At 35.3% G+C, this 20279-nt stretch overlaps 2 protein-coding genes across 2 annotated transcripts in view; one reads left to right on the top strand and one right to left on the bottom strand.

Annotated features, from left to right (window-relative positions):
- LOC115447492 (trifunctional purine biosynthetic protein adenosine-3) overlaps nucleotides 1–16553 on the top strand; it is a 29758-nt gene extending 13205 nt beyond the window's left edge. The window contains exons 8-24 of the mRNA XM_030174580.2: nucleotides 2051–2267; nucleotides 2471–2669; nucleotides 2943–3150; nucleotides 3565–3812; nucleotides 4131–4277; nucleotides 4580–4745; nucleotides 5095–5179; nucleotides 5617–5863; nucleotides 6122–6237; nucleotides 6401–6536; nucleotides 6873–7051; nucleotides 8194–8304; nucleotides 9052–9195; nucleotides 14418–14579; nucleotides 14765–14898; nucleotides 15272–15395; nucleotides 15560–16553. Coding sequence (XP_030030440.1) covers nucleotides 2051–2267; nucleotides 2471–2669; nucleotides 2943–3150; nucleotides 3565–3812; nucleotides 4131–4277; nucleotides 4580–4745; nucleotides 5095–5179; nucleotides 5617–5863; nucleotides 6122–6237; nucleotides 6401–6536; nucleotides 6873–7051; nucleotides 8194–8304; nucleotides 9052–9195; nucleotides 14418–14579; nucleotides 14765–14898; nucleotides 15272–15395; nucleotides 15560–15745 — 2809 coding nt within the window. The 3' untranslated portion in view covers nucleotides 15746–16553. The remainder of the gene's footprint in view (nucleotides 1–2050; nucleotides 2268–2470; nucleotides 2670–2942; nucleotides 3151–3564; nucleotides 3813–4130; nucleotides 4278–4579; nucleotides 4746–5094; nucleotides 5180–5616; nucleotides 5864–6121; nucleotides 6238–6400; nucleotides 6537–6872; nucleotides 7052–8193; nucleotides 8305–9051; nucleotides 9196–14417; nucleotides 14580–14764; nucleotides 14899–15271; nucleotides 15396–15559) is intronic.
- LOC115447493 (dnaJ homolog subfamily C member 28) lies at nucleotides 16547–19016 on the bottom strand. The gene is made up of 4 exons (XM_030174581.2): nucleotides 18793–19016; nucleotides 18423–18641; nucleotides 17315–17665; nucleotides 16547–17142 (listed from the first exon to the last, which is right to left on the bottom strand). Exons 1-4 carry the CDS (start codon nucleotides 18901–18903, stop codon nucleotides 16717–16719), a joined length of 1107 nt encoding a protein of 368 aa, XP_030030441.1. The 5' UTR covers nucleotides 18904–19016; the 3' UTR covers nucleotides 16547–16716.
- Between the last annotated feature and the right edge of the window lie 1263 nt (nucleotides 19017–20279).

Genomic DNA, 20279 nt, shown 5'->3' with positions numbered 1-20279 from the left:
CACTGTTCTATCCCAGGCATCTAATATTAAGTACCTGGGGGTTGTAATAGATAATAGACTAACCTGGGATATCCAAACTACAACGTTGGCCAACAGGCTAAGGAAATTAATATACGTTTTTAAAAATCTAAGAGCTGTTGCAAACTGCAAGCTACTTATTCAAACATACCGGGCACTTGGTGAATGTCTGGTGAGATATTGCGTATGTGCATGGGGGGGTGCTGCTAAAAATTATTTAATTAATGTAGAGAAAGCCCAAAGGTCGGTGCTTAAGGTGCTTATGCATTTACCATTCAGACACCCCACATCAGATGTATATAACAAGACTAAAGTTCTGTCTGTCAGAAAGACTTTTATATATGAAATATTGAGAAAATATCACCGAAAAATAGTACCTACTTTGCCTGTTGAGTCCAAACGTTTGGATATATGTCCTATCCCTCGAGTAAATACTCCTTTTGCAAAAAAACATTTTCTTGTTCTAGCTCCTAAGTTTTACAATGTATTGCATGCGAAATTTAAAATTAAACAACACACTAATAATGAATTCAGAAAAATACTTTTACAATGGCTTGACCTCCTGAGCTTTAATGACATAGAAAATATGCTACTTGGTAAATTTTAAATGATGCTGCACAAAAACACACACACAGACACACACACACACACACTTCTCTTTCTCTCTTTCCATGTTATTTTAATGTTTAAATTACATATTAAGTCATGTTTGTTTGTAATTGGTAAACAAAATTGTATATATTGATGGGGGAAGACACTAGCTCCCGAGATACAGCTAACGCTAGTTCGGAAGCTAGGGTAATAACCTTTCTATGTCGAGTTATTATGTGCAAATTTGAATAAATAAATAAATAAATAAATAAACAAAACATAGGATGGATACAGCATACTTTATGCTGGACAATAAAAAAATACATATAATTTCGTGGTTGTGGGTTAATTATTAACAAAATATTAGTCATTTAAATGAATATTTTGTTTCAGCATGTGAAACAAAACAGATCTACGTGATTTTTTGTTAATTAAATGTAAAAGACAACAATATAATTAATTACTTTGCATTTATTGTAGCTTGCTTTGAGGATGTATGGTAAGAGAAGTTGCTTGGAATCTCTTGTGTACTTGAATAAACTATGTTTTTCTTTTTTCATTTTATTGGCCCTTTTTCTATATTTACTTGTTTTTTTTAAATACATTATTTTTTTTATCTTCAAGAAATTATTCATGTTTAAGGATAATAAAATAAACTGTAAATGATTTTTTTATTTACAGCTTTTATTTGTTCGGATTTGATTTGATATTTTAAAAATAAAATCAGTCCAATATTCTTCGATATTTTCCTTTGTTGAATTTTGATACTTATGAAAATGCTATTCATATTAATACAATTTTATAAATAGAGAATTCATATTTCAACTAAATAAGGAATATAGCTGACATGCAAACGAAAAACCTATGTTTTTAATTTGTATATTTGCAATCTATCTTAATCTAATAAAGCTTATAGGTGGCATATAGTCACCGATATGATGTAGATCTATATAAGATGCTACTACGATTATCGAGATATTTTTTTGGTATTTGCAAAAAGTCAAAAACTAATAATCCGTTTTATATGAATAAAGGAATATTAAAACATCCCACAAGTAACAAATCGGTCTTTTTGTGGAATAATTATTATAAATGTCTCTGCCCTACGTAATCAGAGATATAATACACAAAAATGATAAGGTCGATAAAATCAATATTATAAAAAATATTACATTTATTTTCTCTATTCATCACAAGATGTCGCTATATTAAGTTTGGTATCTTCCAAATATATAAAATATTGCATATTATGACCTTCTTGTTACTTATTTGTTTGCTATAAAATTGAGTACACATAAATATACAATACATTGTAATAAAATTTTAAAATCTGTTTTACAACGAACTATATGAATAGTCCGTCTCACTCATTCCTTACAATAACTAAACTCGAAAATTAATAAAATATATTTGAATACAAAATGATGCCGTTTTTTGATAGAATCAACGGCCTCTCCTACCTGCAAAGTGGAGTAGACATTGACGCTGCAGCTACCCTGGTCCGTGAGATCGAGCCACTGGCCACAGCTACCCACAGGCCGGGGGTGTTGGGCAGGCTCGGATGTTTCAGCGGCCTGTTCCAGCTCTCCGCCATGGACCCCAAGCTGAAGGACCCAGTACTTGTCCAAGGCACTGATGGAGTCGGTACTAAGATTAAGGTCAGTTTTGGAGCCAATAAGAATTTATATTACTGGTAACAATAATTATTGACAAAGTCATTTCATGTTGTGTTGAAAATAAAGATAGACATCCAATTTTTTTATTAACGACATGGAAAATATTTTTTGATTATAACTATGAAATGGCATCATAAATATTTGTTAAGTTTTCTAATCTAACACTAATTTTATTATCCAAACAGATTGCAGAAATAATGAAGAAGTACGATACGATCGGTCAGGATTTAGTCGCTATGTGCGTGAACGACATATTGTGCGCGGGCGCAGAGCCTTTTGCGTTCCTGGACTACATTGCGTGCGGCCGCCTGCAGCTGGACGTAGCCACCACTATCATCAAGAGCATCGCTGACGCCTGTATAATGTCTGGATGCGCTTTGTTGGGTATGTTTCAAAAGACCAATAATAACTTCTTAAATCTAGTGGTTAGGTTTATAGATTGTGGACTGGGAAATTCGAGGTTCTATTGCCAAGAGTGTCAATAAGCACTACCTCGTAAGTGTAGTTGGATTGTGTGCGCAGTATGTCTACTCCTCTGAGACAGTTTGGAATACACACGGCGAAAACTGGGTAGACAAGTTGCGCTTCTGTTTATTCCTCAAGAATAAAAGGCCTGTGTGTGTAAGAGTACCAATAAAATCTTCTCCATCCCACCAGGTGGCGAGACAGCAGAGATGCCGCCCATGTACGAAGTGGGCAAGTACGACCTGGCGGGCTTCGCGGTGGGAGTGGTGGACAGCGACAAGCAGCTCCCACGAGCTGATTCCATCTGCGCTGGGGACGTGGTACTGGCCCTACCCTCTACTGGGATCCACAGTAACGGGTACAGTCTGGTGCAAAAAATCATGATCGAGACGGGGCATAGGTGAGTTGTTTGCCAAATATTATTAAGTAGAGTTAACGGTATATGGAATTTTCTTCTTTAGGTAAAGGTTGGCCAATCTGACAGAAAAAGCATGTAATTTTTTGGCCACTGTTGTGTGCAGTGCAGCAAAAATAATTACCATTCCTGTATTTCGACTGCATCCCAGGGGCGTAGCCAAGATGTTCTTCTAAAAATTTTAAGGCTAGAAGAAAAATAAATATGCAAATGACATTTCTAGCGCTAAATTGATCGGATATGTCATTTCTACACATAATTGTCTTCTATTAGAAAGATTGTAAAAAGGCGTCTGGGCAACGTCTCCTGATATTTTTTCTATTTATACGACGGATCACTTAAAATTGTAATATCATGCTCGATTGCAATGAAAATGAACTATAAAACAATCTCTTCTAGATTCAACGAGCCCGCTCCGTTCAGCACCTCAAACAAGACATTCGGCGAAGAATTCCTCGTACCAACCGGTATCTACGTGCGGGCGCTCTTACCAGCTATCAAGAAGGAACTTATCAAGGGTCTGGCGCACATCACCGGTGGTGGTTTACTTGAAAACATTCCCAGGATCCTGCCTGCGTCGGTCAAGGTCAAAATAGATGCTGACAAGTTCGGTATAAAGCCGATTTTTGGATGGCTGCAGGCTAAAGGTATGGATTAACTTATATCATTTCTCTTTAATCAATTTTATCAGATCTCCTTTCCAAATTAAAATAATATCAGCCCTATATTATATACTGTCCCACTGTTGGGCACGGGCCTCCTCTACTACTGAGAGGGATTAGGGCTTGGTCCACCATGCTGGCCTAGTGCGGATTGGTAGACTTCACACACCCTCGAAATTCCTATAGAGAACTTCTCAGGTATGCAGGTTTCCTCACGATGTTTTCCTTCACCGTTTCTTTCCAAATTACTTTGCTATAAACAGATATATATTTTTTTTATTTATAATATACATTTTTCTCCAGGCTTAGTGTCAGATTTTGAGATGCTACGAACATTCAACTGCGGCGTGGGAATGGTAGTTATAGCGGATGAGAAAGACGTGCCGGAATTGTTGGGCATGGTAGAAGACTTGAAAGTCATCGGTGTGGTCGAAGAAATGGGCAAAGAAGGTATGTTATAATTGATCCAGATTGTAGGACCAAATTTATGTTTTAAAATTTAAACAATCGTAATTGGCATATAAGGCAATCGGTTGTATGGACTATTGACTACTGATTATCACTGTCAATGATGAGAAGAAAAAATCTTTGATACGTTGTCGACTTTAAAATTTTATTGCACCGCGCTCGAAGGACCAAAACAACATAAGTTTTTATAGAACGCAGTTAGTTACTAATAATTAAAAAAAAAACCTTTGTTGTCTAAATCGTAGTATTACTAATAAATAAATAAAAACTTTTATTGTCCTTAGGTGGTCATCAAGTAGTAGTAGAGAACTTCAAACAAGCAATGACCCCGCTCACCACACCGTACATGAGAGGAGACTGCATGCCTCAAAAGTCTCTGTCGTATAAGGACAGTGGAGTCGACATCGAGGCCGGGGACTCTCTCGTCTCTATGATCAAGCCACTGGCCAGGTAGGTTATAATAATATAATACAAATATTTATAGTATTTCAACCGACTTTAAAAAAGAAGGAAGTGCTCAATTCGACTGTATATTTGTCGTTATAAAGTGTTGATTACGTTACTTTTCGATTTTTCAGTCGACACCTGCTTGTAATATAGGCCGTAGACCCGAAAGTTGTACGTTCGACTCAATGGTTGGGCGATATTTTGTGTTTTTTTTTTTAAAATAATTTACATGGTATAATATGCTAAAAAAAATTTGCGGCAACTCCGGTATAAGTTATGGTGAGGTTGAGGAATCCTTAGTATTTTCGCATAAAAAATATTGATGAATTGTTTTATCGATGTATTATTATAGATCGACAACTCGGCCTGGTGTGTTGGGTGGTCTCGGAGGTTTTGGTGGATGTTTCCAATTGAAGGCGATTGAGAGAGAATACAAGGTAAACTGCTTATTTTATTTTATGTTATTTTGGGGTATTCGGGAAGCTTACGGCTAATTTTACAAAATAAGTTGTAACTTAAATAACTATATGCCAATTACAAGCATCCACATGCAGAAGAAAAAAAAAATAATAATAACAATAATAACGATTACAATCTAAATTAAGTGTAATTAGTTACATATGCAATTCAATTTGGACAATAGGCTTGGCTCAGTATATAATTTATTATTTATTTATTATATATTATTTTACTGATATATTCAAAGACGAAGAATTGTTTTGTTGAAAATGTATAACTTATGAATTATTTATTAATTGTTCTACTTTTAAACACTCTGTATAACAATGAAAGATGTTACATAATCATAACCGAGTATGTGTGGTGTATAGTATAGTGGTATACAGGATGTTACTATGAGTTGGTGTGTGTGTAGGACCCGGTGCTGGTGGTGGCGGCGCAGGGCGTGGGCACGAAGCTGAAGGTGGCGCAGAAGGCGCGGCGGCACGGGTCGGTGGGCGCGGACCTGGTGGCGCTGTGTGCCAACGAGGTGGTGTGCCTGGGCGCGGCGCCGGTGACGTTCCTGGACTACTTCGCGTGCGGCGCGCTGGACGTGCGCACGGCGGCGGCCGTGGTGGCGGGCATCGCCTCCGCCTGCACCAAGGCCGGCGCCGCGCTGCTCGGTGAGCCTTCTCCTCTTGTTTCTGTATTACCATATCCCCACTTCTGGCCTATTTATACTATTTTAATGCCTATGTTCATTTTAGCCCTTATAAGTTTCTTTCTTCCAGCAATATTATGTCTCTTTAATGCAATTATAGCTTTGCCTCGAATTCTTTTAAATCTAGTCATTCTTAGACTAATACACAAATTTCCTCGATTTAAACATATTTTCCTTTGAATGCTAAAGCCATTCCTTAAAAGAAGAAATATATTCACAGGTGGTGAGACAGCTGAGATGCCCGGCATGTACGAAGCAGGCGTATACGACATAGCCGGGTTTGCGCTGGGAGTAGTGGAGCGTGCGCAGATATTACCAAAGATTAACGACATCAATGTAAGCATTCTGACACTATCGTATTATGTTAGAGAAGATAAAACTTAGGTTTTATTTGTTATGATAAAAAAGTTCTAAAAATTACAAGAATTTTAAAACACGTATGCCATTTTTTTCTAAATAATATAATAAAGTTTGTTATTTATATAGTTTTTATTGTCAGGTTGGTGACATCATTATTGGTTTACCTTCAAGTGGCGTACACAGTAACGGCTTCAGTTTGATTCATAAATTAATGAAAAAGTCCGGACTTACGCTGGAAGACAAAGCGCCGTTCAGCCAAGAAGGATTGACTTTGGGTAAGGAAATACAAAATCATAGTTGGAATATTGACCTAACCGGCATGGTACTGCATATAATAATAATATCAGCCCTGTATTATATACTTGCTCAATGAGGAGCACGGGCCTCCTCTACTACTGAGAGGGATTAGGCCTTAGTCCACCACGCTGGCCTAGTGCGGATTGGTGGACTTCACACACCTTCGAAATTCCTATAGAGAAGTTCTCAGATGTGTGGGTTTCCTCACGATGTTTTTCTTCACCGTCAAAGCGAACGATAAATTCACAAAGATACTGTACATGATCAAAATGAATTTTTGAAGCTTTCATAATTGTCTACGTGTGTGTGTGCAGCGGAGGAGCTGCTGCGGCCGACGCGGCTGTACGTGTCGGCGGCGCGCGCGGCGCTGCGCACGGGGCGCGTGAAGGGCGCGGCGGCGGTGGCGGGCGGCGGGCTGGTGACGGCCGTGCCGCGCCTGCTGCCCGCGCACGCGCGCGCGCGCCTCAACGCGCACTGGTGGCACGTGCACCCGGTAACTACTGTCTACTACTCTCACACACAACAAACAAAGGCATAGCCACCATAACGGAGTCTACGTCTTCAGTACGGTGCTTGCTATACGGACGGATACAAATGCTCTACTATGTTATCTTCGAGAAATGTGCGTGGAATGGTATTCTGTAAGCCAAATTTCTATAGTCCTAAACATGATGCGTTGTGTTACGTGCTTGTTACACACTGTCAAAATAACGTGCGGGATAGAGAATAAGGCCCCTGGGGCCAATAGAAATTTGGCATACAGAATACCATTCCACACACATTTCTCGAAGATAACATGACACGGCCGCGTTACGCGTTTACACTATCATACAGAATAAGGGCCCTGCTCTCTCACACAACCACGACACTATTGCTTGCTCTTACGCACATGCGTCTACACAGACGAAGCTATCTCTCGCAAATACTTATCAGTATTTATATTATGTACTTCATGGGATTATTAACTACTAATTATTCTGTATATGGAATTTATAACTGGAGCCGGACACAGGATGTTCAAAAAAGAGGATATCAAATTTACATCACGTTTTTAATACAGGCACGGCAAAGTGATACTGTACCCGATGGTAAGCAGAATGGGGTCCAAATAGAGTGTTCATTAATGAGAGATGATTATCCCTTCCAAGTGGACACATTACCCCGGCTTGTTTTAAACCCAAAGGCGACACTTACGTGCGCCACCATGGCGGGGTCTACGTCTCGAGTGCGGTAGTTGCTATCCGGACGGATACAAATGCTCTATCAGCCAACTCTCTTACATTTAAACAATACTTCCTGTTTATTTCTTATGCTGTCACTCCCGAAACATCTACTCGGCACTAATTATTTTTGTTTAGATTGTTATATGTATATGCATCATAACATATATATGAACGTTTAACACACCGTAGTTCGAAACACACTATATATTGTTATATAGGGTGTTCCAACAGAGCATTACGTTTACGTCACATAAATTATATATTACAACTACAAATGTCAGGAACTCATCTCTTAATAATACCTTACATTGTAGGTAAGATTAGCACATTAATTAAATTGGTATTACATGTTTGAAATACCCATTAATTTACCTCAGTATGTGCTTGTCAATAAAATATCATTTGTTTGCAGGTATTCGCGTGGATAGCGGACGCTGGCGCTGTTCAGGACGACGAGATGTTGCGCACCTTCAACTGCGGCATTGGACTCGTGCTTATAGTCTCCCCCGAGGACCAGGCTGAGGTGAGAACTAATATCTGATTCATACCAATGTATTCCTTATAGTAAAATGTAACGCTAGCTTTTTCTCGAAACTCCTGCTGCACGAAACTTTTCGATGTAAATGAAAAATCTTAATTTTGTCCATTATACTATTTTCATGTTCAAAATTTGTATTACACATTGTAATTTGTTTATTATGACTTTTAGATAAAAATAAATATGTTCATAATAAAAATCTGTATTATAAGTCATGTACATGATATTGACGTGACGTGTCGAAATTTTTTTTTAGAGTAGAACTGCTGTGCATTTTCTCTGTTTCGATTCTCGGGTCGGGTGAACTGATTTTGAGTTTTTCTGCTCAGTATCAGTGTTCAATTTTTGTTGATAAATGGCAATAAGGCCCTCCTTTACATATACGTTGGGAATTATGATAAAATGTATCATTTAAAATATTATCAACATTTCTAATTGTTTTTTTCGGTGGGATTTTATTTTCATATTTGATTTAGATGTATTCCAAACAGAAACAAACATGCCATGGTCATTAAATATTAGAAAAGTTTTAGGCTATGAGAAAGTATAAGCAGAATAATTTATGTGCTTTACTGGAACAAAATATGATACAATATTAGGCGGCATTTTCATATAAAGGCGTGATATTATTTATGAAGCAATTGACATTATTCTAGACCCCACTTTACTTACCATCAGGTACCAGCAAGGTCACTAAAATAGAAAGTGGAATAATTGTATGTTTGTTGCCAGGTGATGAACGCGACGCGGTCGCACGGCGCGATGGTGATCGGCAGCGTGCAGGCGCGGCCCGCCGGCGGCGCGCGCATCCTCGTCGACAACTTCGCCTCCGCCATCGACTTCACGCGCCGCGTGCCGCTGCTGCCCAAGAAGAAGGTCAGCCTCCACAGGCCACATCCTTCCACTAACTATATCACCATCAGTGTCCAATGCTCCATATAACCTGATTCCTACCAGCTCCCCTTTATGTAAATTCAAATTTAAATTTAAAATTTTTATTCATGATATCGGGTAAATAGGTACAATCAACAAAGTTCGCGGTCGACCACCCTAAGGGTCAAAATAACTTGGCAAATTTGTTTTACTACGTTTGGGAGGCGGGGTTTGGGATCGATTGCATAGATCGATATCAGTCGTAAGTCTGCTGGCTACCTGCAATGACGTTACGTAACACAACCGAACCGCTGCTGAGTGTATAATAGAAAACGAAATTAAAATTGATGCGCGCACGTCTATGCTATGACGATAATTCCTATACTTGTAAGATGCATATCGTCGGCGTAAAGAACGTAATAACAAAAGTTTTATAGTTTGGAGACAATCGCAATTTACAGTGTTTTTATTGTTGAATTTTTTGGCATTATTTTTTAATAAATGAGAAACGACATTACGTTAATTATTTTATATCATATTATGTGCCTGATTACCTTCTTTTTAACTTTTAACAAACCAAACTTTATGTTGTATTAAAAAAATAATCATTTTAAAGCAATTTCCGCCATATTTGTCACAACTATATTTTGTAAGTAAATTATGATTAGCTACTTTTTTAAGCCGTTTTTTTAGTTTTCGGTCTCTTTAAACCCATAGTCTATAATTAATTTATTAAATAAATTCAATGGCTGCATAATATTATGATTGAATTTTGAATCGTAAAAATTTAAACTGTTCAGTTTATTCAATTCGTTCAATAATTCATATTATAATAATAAATCATAGTTAATAGATTTCATTATTTGAATTGTTATTTTATTTCATTTCAAAAATTTAGACGATAACATTTTATTCCAATCTCTGTATTTACAAATATGTATTAACATTAAAGTTAAAATAATTGACCTAAAATTATTAGCTTCTTGGAGATATTGTTTTCTTTAATTTCGTCATATTAAATTTTAAAGGCCGAAATATCCATGCATATTAATTATTTATACGTTTTTCTTTCAACTGCGAGAACTAATCACTAACTAGACGTGAATTTAAATTCTTTACTTGTCAATACTTGTTTAGTTACCTAGATTAAAGGTGAAACAAAATCTATGAAAATGGACCTTAAGCTATAACCTTAAGGATCTTTTTTTATCTTAAATATGAATAGTTTTTGAGTTAATAACGAAATACCTTTTTTCATCCTAATTTGAACTATTTAACACCTTTTTGAAGTAGTTATTTGGACTATTTATCGGTATGCAGCGATTATTATTTATTGAATTTGAGGCGAGTTTAAAGATTTTATGTGTAGGCGGTAATATGCTTTTATTAGAGTAATTTAATATTGAAAGGCCAACATTTTTATTGCTGCAGATGTGGTTTGAAAAGAATAAATATATCACATAAAAATGGTTTGTTAAAGAGCGCATTTTTTATCAATGTTTGTATTGACACCGGTCTTACGTGGACGCATTTATCGTTAAACTGAGTCTATTGTTATGCTATTGAATTTAGAGGCATTTAAAGATTATAAGTGTAGGCGTTGATTTGAATTCTTATTACAGTAATATTGGCAAGGCTAACATTTTATTGCTGCACATGTCCAGTTTGTAAATTTTAGTTACTTTCTTTAGCCAATTATTTAGTTTTCGCTCAGTTAAAACCCAAAGTCTATAATCAACTTACAGTTATTGATTTTGTTTACCGATTTAATAGCTGCATATTATGATTGAATTTTGAATTATAAAAATTACTTAAACAGTTCAGTTTATTTAATTCGTTCAAGCATTCACATAATCATATTTTTTGAACATTTTATTTACTTTTTAAAGGACATGTCCGTTTTTTGTATGGGCGCTGGTTTTTTGTTTCGAATAAATTCCAACCAACCTCAAACTTATTGAATAATAATGTGCCAAAAATTAGTAACTTGATCGCTTGTAGCGATAAGGCCGCCCATTGTACACCATAGATTTAAGAAAATGTTTTAATCTTGTTTGTGTTTCTCTATTTAACAATGGTTACAATAAAGAGTATTTATTATTATTATTATGAACTTGGAGTCATTACAATAATAATTTTAGACCCTTCATTGATAAGAAAAATAAGAAAGAAAAGTCATGGCTGAGTAATTCATACAAATAATTTCACGATTCGTCAAAAGATATAACTACCTGTTTTTTTTTTACATAAGTAAATGTTATTATTATCATTTGCGGATATAAAGGGAAAAATTTTAAAAATAAGAAAATTTGAAAAAAATGTTATTCGCAGTAATTATTTTCAGAGATAACTAAACAAGATTTTTGATTACTTAACTTTTTTCGGGATGCCTTCCAAATGTAATAACGTTTATATTTGCATAAATTTAAACAGTTTAAGTGTAAAATTTAAAGTAAATATTTTTTTTAAAATCTCACAATCAAATCTTTCAAATAAAATGATTTATTTCAATAGGCTCGTTTTGTGAACCAGTCGATGAGGCTCACGCACATATCGCTACGATATATAATTATCAATAGTTAAAATCGAATATAGTAGATAATATATTTGCAATACCAACAAATAATGAGATACACATGTAAAATGAAATTTCGTAGAAAGTCTACGTAAATAAAACACATTTTTTTGTTACTTCAGTGATATGATTTAATTGTATTCATTACAAGTTTGATACGCTCAACAGGCAGGTTGAGTAGAGTGTGCGCTCTGGATCGGTTAGCGATGGAGCTCTCATCCGCATCCTAGTGTATCCATCGAGGGACAGTGGTTCTCTGTAATACAATTAAATTATATATTAATTACTAAAATCTATTATTCTAATAATATTTTAACGTAATGACTACAGTGCCAAAATAATAAAATTTATATGGGAGCAGAACGCCAGTGCGGCCGACACAAAATACGTGGGTTAAGTACGAAATAATCCAAATTCAGTAAAAAAAAATCAGCTCTGTTTTCCATAATTGCACACATTTTATTGAGATAAAAATCCCAAATTGCATTAAATCGGATTGTAATTCTACTTTAATTCAGTGCTACATATTATGTAGTTGTAAAAAGAACAATAATAACAGAAACCTCTGGGTTAAACTGGGTGGAACTTAAACGTCTATAAGCGGAACTTACAAACGCGCCGGCATAGTTAATTACTCTAGTAAGAAATCATAATACCACTACTTAAAATCTTTAAACTTGTCTAAATTCAATAAACAATGGCTGCCGCTTTCCGATAAAGGCGTCGACGTGGATTTTTAAACTGCACATGTGCAGCAATAAAAATGTTGGCTATGCAATATTACTGTAATAAAAACAAATTACCGCCTATACATAAATTAATTATACTCGTCTATATTTTTGGCATTAAATAAAAATTATTAATAAAGGAGATAGAATTTCGGGCGTCGTGTCTTCTTTAAATTGGAAATTTCCTCCTTATTTCTTAAATATTTATATTTTTTAAGTTATCGAAGAACCTCTTTATCCTCTTAATAACAAATGTATTTTTTAAGTGCCAATGAACACTAAAGATTATTTTTCTAGACGTCATGTTATCCAAATCGAATGAGCTATTACTCATATTTTTGGATCTTTATAATACATAAATTGACACCTTTTTGAGCTTATTGACTGGACTAAAAGGCTTACCGGCCTGTCTTAATATATTCCCAACATTAAATTAGAGTTTACTATTAAAAGTTGACGATAAAAGTTACGCTTAATGCTACTGCTGTTTCAATATCGAAAACTCTGAATTTTTAACTGAGATCAAGAAAAGATAGGTAACACCTATAACTATAGTGAGTATACCCGCCGAAGTAGTTTATTTTTGCATTGAGTACTTTTTAGTTTTTCAATTATATTTTTTTTAAATATTTTTACATTACATTATACGTAAAGCAACTTAAATAACATACTACAAAGATTACTATAAGTTTGATTAATAGCACTATGTAATTTTTTTGGCAAAAAAAACACACCAATGACAGTAATCATATTTGACCCTACGATAGATAGGATATTTAAGGATTAATATAAAATATAATAAGTAGCATATTGAAGTCTGTTTTTCACAATTAAAGGTATAAGTATTCATCAAAACTCAATAATATTATAATTACTTATATTTAAAAGAGCTTAAAAAGGAGGTGGTTTATATTGGCTTTAAATATAATTAATTATGATGACCAATAATTTTAAAAAAGCCATAAACCGCGATTTTCTCAGAACGAAAATATTAATTATTAGTTCTCTGCGCTAACGATCTTTTTCCCACGCATATTAACGTCTACTAGTTAAAATTAATATTAAAATATTTATCGAGTATAGTATGACTGATTTACTTACCGTAAGATTTAATTCACGGAATATATAATCCATGGTGCAGTAGTCACAGGACAGGTCGGCGACTAAGTAATCAGGCTTCCAGTAAACGAACATAAGTCTACGTAGTGGCAAGATATCGATGGCCGTAAACGAAAAAATAATTGTGAGCAAAATGTTACTCAATAGTTGCGTGCGCGTCGTCAATCAGTAAAATACAACTATAGTAAACAATAAGAGTTATCTGCTGTTCCTTTCGCACAACTCCAAAACTGTCGTAATTGGTGAAATATGAGACAGGGGCGTGTCTAAATATCTCGGGACATTAGACCGGTCAAGCAAAATGTATTTGGAAGTGTACTAGCACGAACTTGGCCGATTGTACATTGGTCTTAAGTAATAACGATAGAGTTCGCCGACATCTGCTTTCGTAGCGTATAAATGTTTGGAAAATAGATGCTTAGATCTAGATTAGAATTTAAGTAATAAGTTTAAAGCAAATACGTAACCTTTGACAGAACAAATAAAATATATATGAATAGGTACACAGAATTATAAACTTAGTCAATTTATAGCTTAAACAAAACTATAAACCTTCTAAATATTAAGTTATTAGGTAGGATAACTGTATCTTCAATAATATTCTTCTAGCAGTAACACATTATGTAGTAATAACAATGAGTGAATCTTGTAAATAATCTTGTATAGCGTAGTAACACTTTTCTATGAGTAATGTATGTAGCTTTGTTTTAAATGTTTGCATGTTTAGGTTTTTTATGTAGAATCTATTTGTCATAAGAAGATTTGCAGACCGCATTTATGCATATAAAACACTGCTTTTTCAGGTAGCAGTACTAGCTTCAGGCAATGGCAGCAACCTGCAAGCCCTAATCGACACAACCCTTGATACGTCTGAGTGCGTGTGCGCAGAGATCTCGCTGGTGATCACCAACAAACGCGACGCGTACGCGCTTCAGCGAGCGGAGAAACACGGGATACCATCATTGGTGAGTGGGCTCATATGTATTTACGTTAAGTGACGGTCAATGAAGCTGATGTTAGGTGATCTCATTCATGAGGATCGTGATCTACAGTCTTTGGAAGTCCTGCACTGAACCTCCTCTACCCGAACTGCTGAACATAGGTTTTCACTAAAGATGTCTATAACAAGTCCAGTGATTGTCTCCTCCAGGTGTTCAATCACAAAGACTACTCGTCCCGCGAGGAGTTCGACCGCGCGGTGTCGGCCGCGCTGGAGGCACATCGGATCGACCTCGTGTGCCTCGCCGGGTACATGAGGATCTTGTCCGCGGAGTTTGTACAGAAGTAAGTCTAACTATAACCTATTTAGTTTTATATTAGCATGGTAATGTAACCCCACTGCCCCTGATGGTAAGTAGAGTGAAGTTTATGTTTGTTTGTAATCGATTAACTCTAAAACTACTGAACCAAATCTACATTGCCTCCGAGTTATATAGGATGCTCTTTATTCTGAGCACGGATTTTCACAGAGACGCGAATAAAAACTAGCTAATAATAATCCCAGAAATTGCTTAACGAATTTGAATGTAATTTAGCATTGGTTATATCCATGATTTACATGTTTTTTATCCCAACAGAGTAAAGGTCTTTTGCTCGCGATATTTACCGCTACCGGAATAAATGCTAATGGCTAAGTTGATTTATGATCGTTGTGTAGATGGCACGGGCGGCTGATCAACATCCACCCATCGCTGCTGCCGAAGTTCCCCGGACTGCACGCGCAGAAACAATGCCTTGACGCGGGTGAAAAGGAAAGCGGATGCACCATACACTTTGTTGACGTGAGTGTTGTTTTACATAGGCACGAGTCGTGAGCACACTCGTGATTGGTTGATTAGACACCTTTGTGCAGAGCAAATTTTTTTTTTATTTTATATTACACCGACACGGCAATGTGCGGTCTTCGTTTGAAGGTCATTCGCCTACAACATAGTTGTAATTGCAGGAGGGCATGGACACGGGCCCGATCATCCTGCAGGAGTGCGTGCCGGTGCTGCCGTCGGACACGGAGGAGTCGCTGACGCAGCGCATCCACTCGGCGGAGCACCGCGCCTACCCGCGCGCGCTGCGCCTGCTCGCCACCGGCCGCGTGCGCCTCAACGCGCAGGGACACATCATGTGGTACCAGTAACACCCTGTATATCACTCAGAATATAAATCCCAATGATTAACTTTCACCCCTAGTGCTGCTCTTCATACCTATACCAAGTGCATCTTCAAGGTTTTATGGGGTATGAAAATTGGTTTCATTACCCCTATTTCTTTATTCACTTGATCCTACACCTACGTTCCTTGCCAAATCAAAGCTCTCAAGCGCTGATGTATAGTAAAGTTCTTCTCAAAGCAAAATCTATAGAGATGTGTTTACACTTTACATTATTCTGATAGTTTCGTGACCTAATGCCATATATTCAGTAACCTCTGTAAACCTTGTAAGACTAGTATAAATGTTACTATCTGGCAATTGGCAAATAATGAAACATTCCAATGTAAATGACGTGAAATATAATTTAAGAGTATCTTGAGGCGCCAAAAGAAGTAATAAATACACAAAGTATGGAGTGATTTAGAGGAATTTTTAAGTCTCTGAGTGTTGCACATGATGACAGCCCTTAACTCAGTATAAGAAAATTGCCATATTATAAAATCTGTGATGCATTTTGCATGCATTTCCCCAGCATACTTCCAACAAATATCTCGAATCAACTTTTCCACTAGAATACTCGACCTCGAATTTGCCCTAATGTATATAATATAATACATAGTTAAGTAGATAAAATATATTGTTTTAGATTTGATAAATATTTTGTTTATAAACATAAAGCTCATATCAAATGTTAGTGCATTTAACCACTATTATAAGTGGATATATTGTTGTAAAATTTATATTGTTAAGTATATAGATTAGTGTATGTTGTCAATAAAACATATATTTTCAATGTGTTTTGTTTTTTTATTAATTTTTTATCACAGATCATTCGACATCAATGATGCGGAGAGTCTACTTTATAGGCATACAAAGATAATTACCTAATGTCTATATGCATATTTTACTAAAATTGTTATAAATATGGCACAGGAACATATCCTGTGCCCATAATCTTATTTCTTATCTTTATTAAAAGTAAATAATTCTTCAAAAGCCTTGTAAACTGTGCTAAACAAATCATCATCCTGTGATACAACCACTTCTTTATTCTTTTTTTCTGCAACAATATCTCTTTCTACAGAATGTAGTCCATTTTGCAATATTTCTTCACAAATCTTATCATATTCAACATGAAATTTCTGTTTATTTATTAAAGGGACTATTAAATTAAATGTATTTATTTTAGTATTTATAGATTTTGCTAAGTCTAGATTACTTTGGTAAATACGTTGCCACTTTGCAACATCATTTCCTGTTAGTGGGTAAGGACCCAAATACATCCTTTCTGATTTTATCTCCTCTTTCAATGACTCAATATCTTGATCTATTTCTTTGCTCATTGTTATCCATTCTGGCATAAATCCGTTATTTATAAGTACCTGCAATAAGTAAATATGTATTTTATTTTTATACTCAAGTCCAATACAATACAGGATATGACATATTTATTGGCAAAATAAGATTGATGTGCCGGTTAATAAACCTACAGTTTTAAACATAAATATAAAAAATTTAGAGATAAAATATTATGCAAGAAGCCATAAAACTCACCTCATTTAGTTTATGAGTTGTAAAATCCACATACGGATTAGTATTCTGGTCTTTCAAAGGCTTCCCTTTTCCGCTCAGATTTTCAAACTCTCCTTTCGACATTGACTCTTGTATCAAATCCTCTACAAGTCTATCAAAACCATACTTTGTTTTGATGTCATGCTTCTTTCCGTACTGCCCTTTCTTCATGAGGGTTTTTTCTGTAGCCACCGCCTTGGACATACGGTGTTCCATAACATTGACGGCTGCTCTTTGTGCTCGAGCCTGGATCCACTGCTTCTCACGCTGAGAAGGTGTGCCATGACCGACCCCTTCAAAGCTTAGGTACTGGCGATGTTGTGGTGCTGTGTGCTATAAATGTGTCAAAATATATACATTTTGGTGTGTGCAACTGTAAAATATGTTCAATTATATGTAAACAAAAATTTATTATTTTTATTCATTCCGGTATTGAGTTGACAACACACTTTTATGACATTTTGATATCATCAATTTGACCATGAAGGATGGAGTCTTCAAAATGTCGGAAGAAAACTAAAATAATGAAAACTGCGATAAAATCCCAAAAATAGTTTAATTTTAATGTCTTACATTCACATAAACATAAGAAATCATTACAATTTGACATAGCTAATGCACACTGTTTGATGTCAACCCAAAGGAAGATAGTGGCTTGTATGTTAATAGGGGACCGGACTCATTTTTGTTCTTTATTATTATCAAATATTTACGTTATATAAATTATAACACAGATTCTTTTTGTGTATTTAATCTGTGTATTTAAATCCGGTAAAAAATCAATAAGTTATAAGTCTTTTAATTTCGGTAGAAGGAGTAAGTAACAAGAAACAGAAAAGAGGCGCAATACCCACGTGTGACGTCATCGGACATTACGACACGTGCGAAAGAAAAAGATGAAGTGATATCCCCACTTCGCACCCACTTCGGCACATAGTAATATTTGGAATATGAATTACTGGCTCATTTTTTAACCAATTTTAATGCAGTTTTCACAGGAGTTTCTTTTTCATATTATCAACCATTTCATATAGAATAATGTACAAAATCGAACACAGGTTGAAACGAAATGTAAACAAACAATTCTTACCCTAATATCATAAACAATCTTCTCGACTTCCTCCTTATTGCTAACTCCAGTATTATGCTTGGTGATCACTCTGAAGGCTTTCTCTACAGCAACAAACTTGTCCATGTCTGCATCAGCTGACCCTGAGTCTGGATGGTACTTCTTTGCAAGCTCCAGAAACGCTTTGCGCACAACATCCTGCTTGGAGTGCAGTGGGATGTTTAGGAGACTGTAACATTCCTGGAAAAGAAGTTTTTTTCCCACTTTCAATAAGTTAATTACAAAGTATAGTAAATATAAATCTGTATTGAATCTACAAGTGGTAAATGGGATGGAAACTGACTATATCTAAGTACACCAGATGAAGTAGTGTATTTATTTACAATCTTACTTCCAGTTGTTTCTCGGACTTCGATGTAATCCTTCGCGCCGTGAAAGTACCACTACACGGATTTATATTCACAAACTTTTCTAAACGAAATATATAAGTTGACTTGTGCATTTTATCGACTATTTATATCATTTCGGCTATTTATTACGTAAATAAAACAATGTATTTATTTCACTGGTTTTTGGGAATATGACAGATTTCAGATGATTTTGGCAGTTGAGTGTTGACATTTGACAGATTTTGCAATCGTTTACGCCTTTTGATATAAGAACATTATTATTTTATTCAAACTTGCACGATAAACAACTAATTCCAGAACTGATTGATTAGTTATGAAATAAGTAACTATGATGAGAAGGAATTTTCTATTTATTACTATGATTTTTCATCTATTGATAAATCTTAACAAACAAAATCTGTGACAAAGCAATCCTTGTAAACAACATTTTTTGAGACATCTAAACGAACAAAATAATCGATTGAATGTATAGTCTAACGAATGAATTAAGCTTGAGTAAATTTCGTACGATATAATATTTTATTGTTTAAACTATGGACATTGTGTACTAACCCATTACTTATATAAGACGCAAAACTTTATTCAACATTGTTAACGTGCTATAAAATTCATTATAATATAAAATGCGACATAATTCGATTAAAAGTAATCGATATAAGCCTAAATCCATTATCAAATCATGTGTGATTCATCTTGCGAGATGGCATCACTAATTAATTGATGACATTTTGGTGAGCAGAGTGAAAATAGCGTAGTTTTTCTATGTTTTAAACACAATTAATTAGTTCAGCCGGTGCGTCCACGCGCAATTAAGGCGTGATATGCAGACCCGTTTAACTCGGCGAAAAAAAGTAACACAATAGCGATGAGCAGCTATCTCACTTTTCACGATTTTTCCATACATTTAATGAATCGTTCCTTAAATGTCTCCTTCTACACAACGTCCTTTATTAGTGTGTGTATTATAGTATAAGCTGTCATTCGATCGCAAATAAGCAAAGAGAATTATAATATATATGGAAATAGAGAGCCTACTCGTTGGGTTTTTGTGCCAATCGACATTACGGCTGCTTCATACTTGTGAGGTAGAGGGCGTTCGCGATTTTCGTTGCGTTTCACGATTCAGGTTTATTGTGTTTTATTATTTTGCAAACGGTTTTAAAAGTGCAGAAGACGGCAATCCAAGTATTAAAATACTTAGAAGCAGATCTGTATTTGCTATGCCGTCATAGTATAATATTTCTGACATCTTATTTACAGTGTACTTCTATCATTATCAATACATAATAATTCGATAGTAATAAGATCTAAGAATAAGATCGTTAATCAGACAAACATCATATTGAAAATATTATTTTTATTTTATTATTTGCTATAACATTTTGTGTACAAAATGCTTATAGTAAGTACTAATGATATTCACATTCAATATTAGATTTACAAAGTATTACACCTCTATTAAGCTATG

Source organism: Manduca sexta, chromosome 14 (genome assembly GCF_014839805.1).
Source record: "Manduca sexta isolate Smith_Timp_Sample1 chromosome 14, JHU_Msex_v1.0, whole genome shotgun sequence".
Lineage (NCBI taxonomy): Eukaryota > Metazoa > Arthropoda > Insecta > Lepidoptera > Sphingidae > Manduca > Manduca sexta.
Note: the sequence above shows the minus strand (reverse complement) of the source record. Positions and strands in the feature narration are given on the sequence as shown.

What these genes read in the sequence shown, in the direction of transcription:
- LOC115447493 (XM_030174581.2), bottom strand. Translation starts at nt 18,903, where the DNA reads ATGCACAAGTCAACTTATATATTTCGTTTAGAAAAGTTTGTGAATATA. An exon ending in AGTCCGAGAAACAACTGGAA is followed by an intron (nt 18,642 to 18,792) that starts GTAAGATTGTAA and finishes CTTCTTTTCCAG; the next exon opens with GAATGTTACAGTCTCCTAAA. An exon ending in CAACTCATAAACTAAATGAG is followed by an intron (nt 17,143 to 17,314) that starts GTGAGTTTTATG and finishes TACTTATTGCAG; the next exon opens with GTACTTATAAATAACGGATT.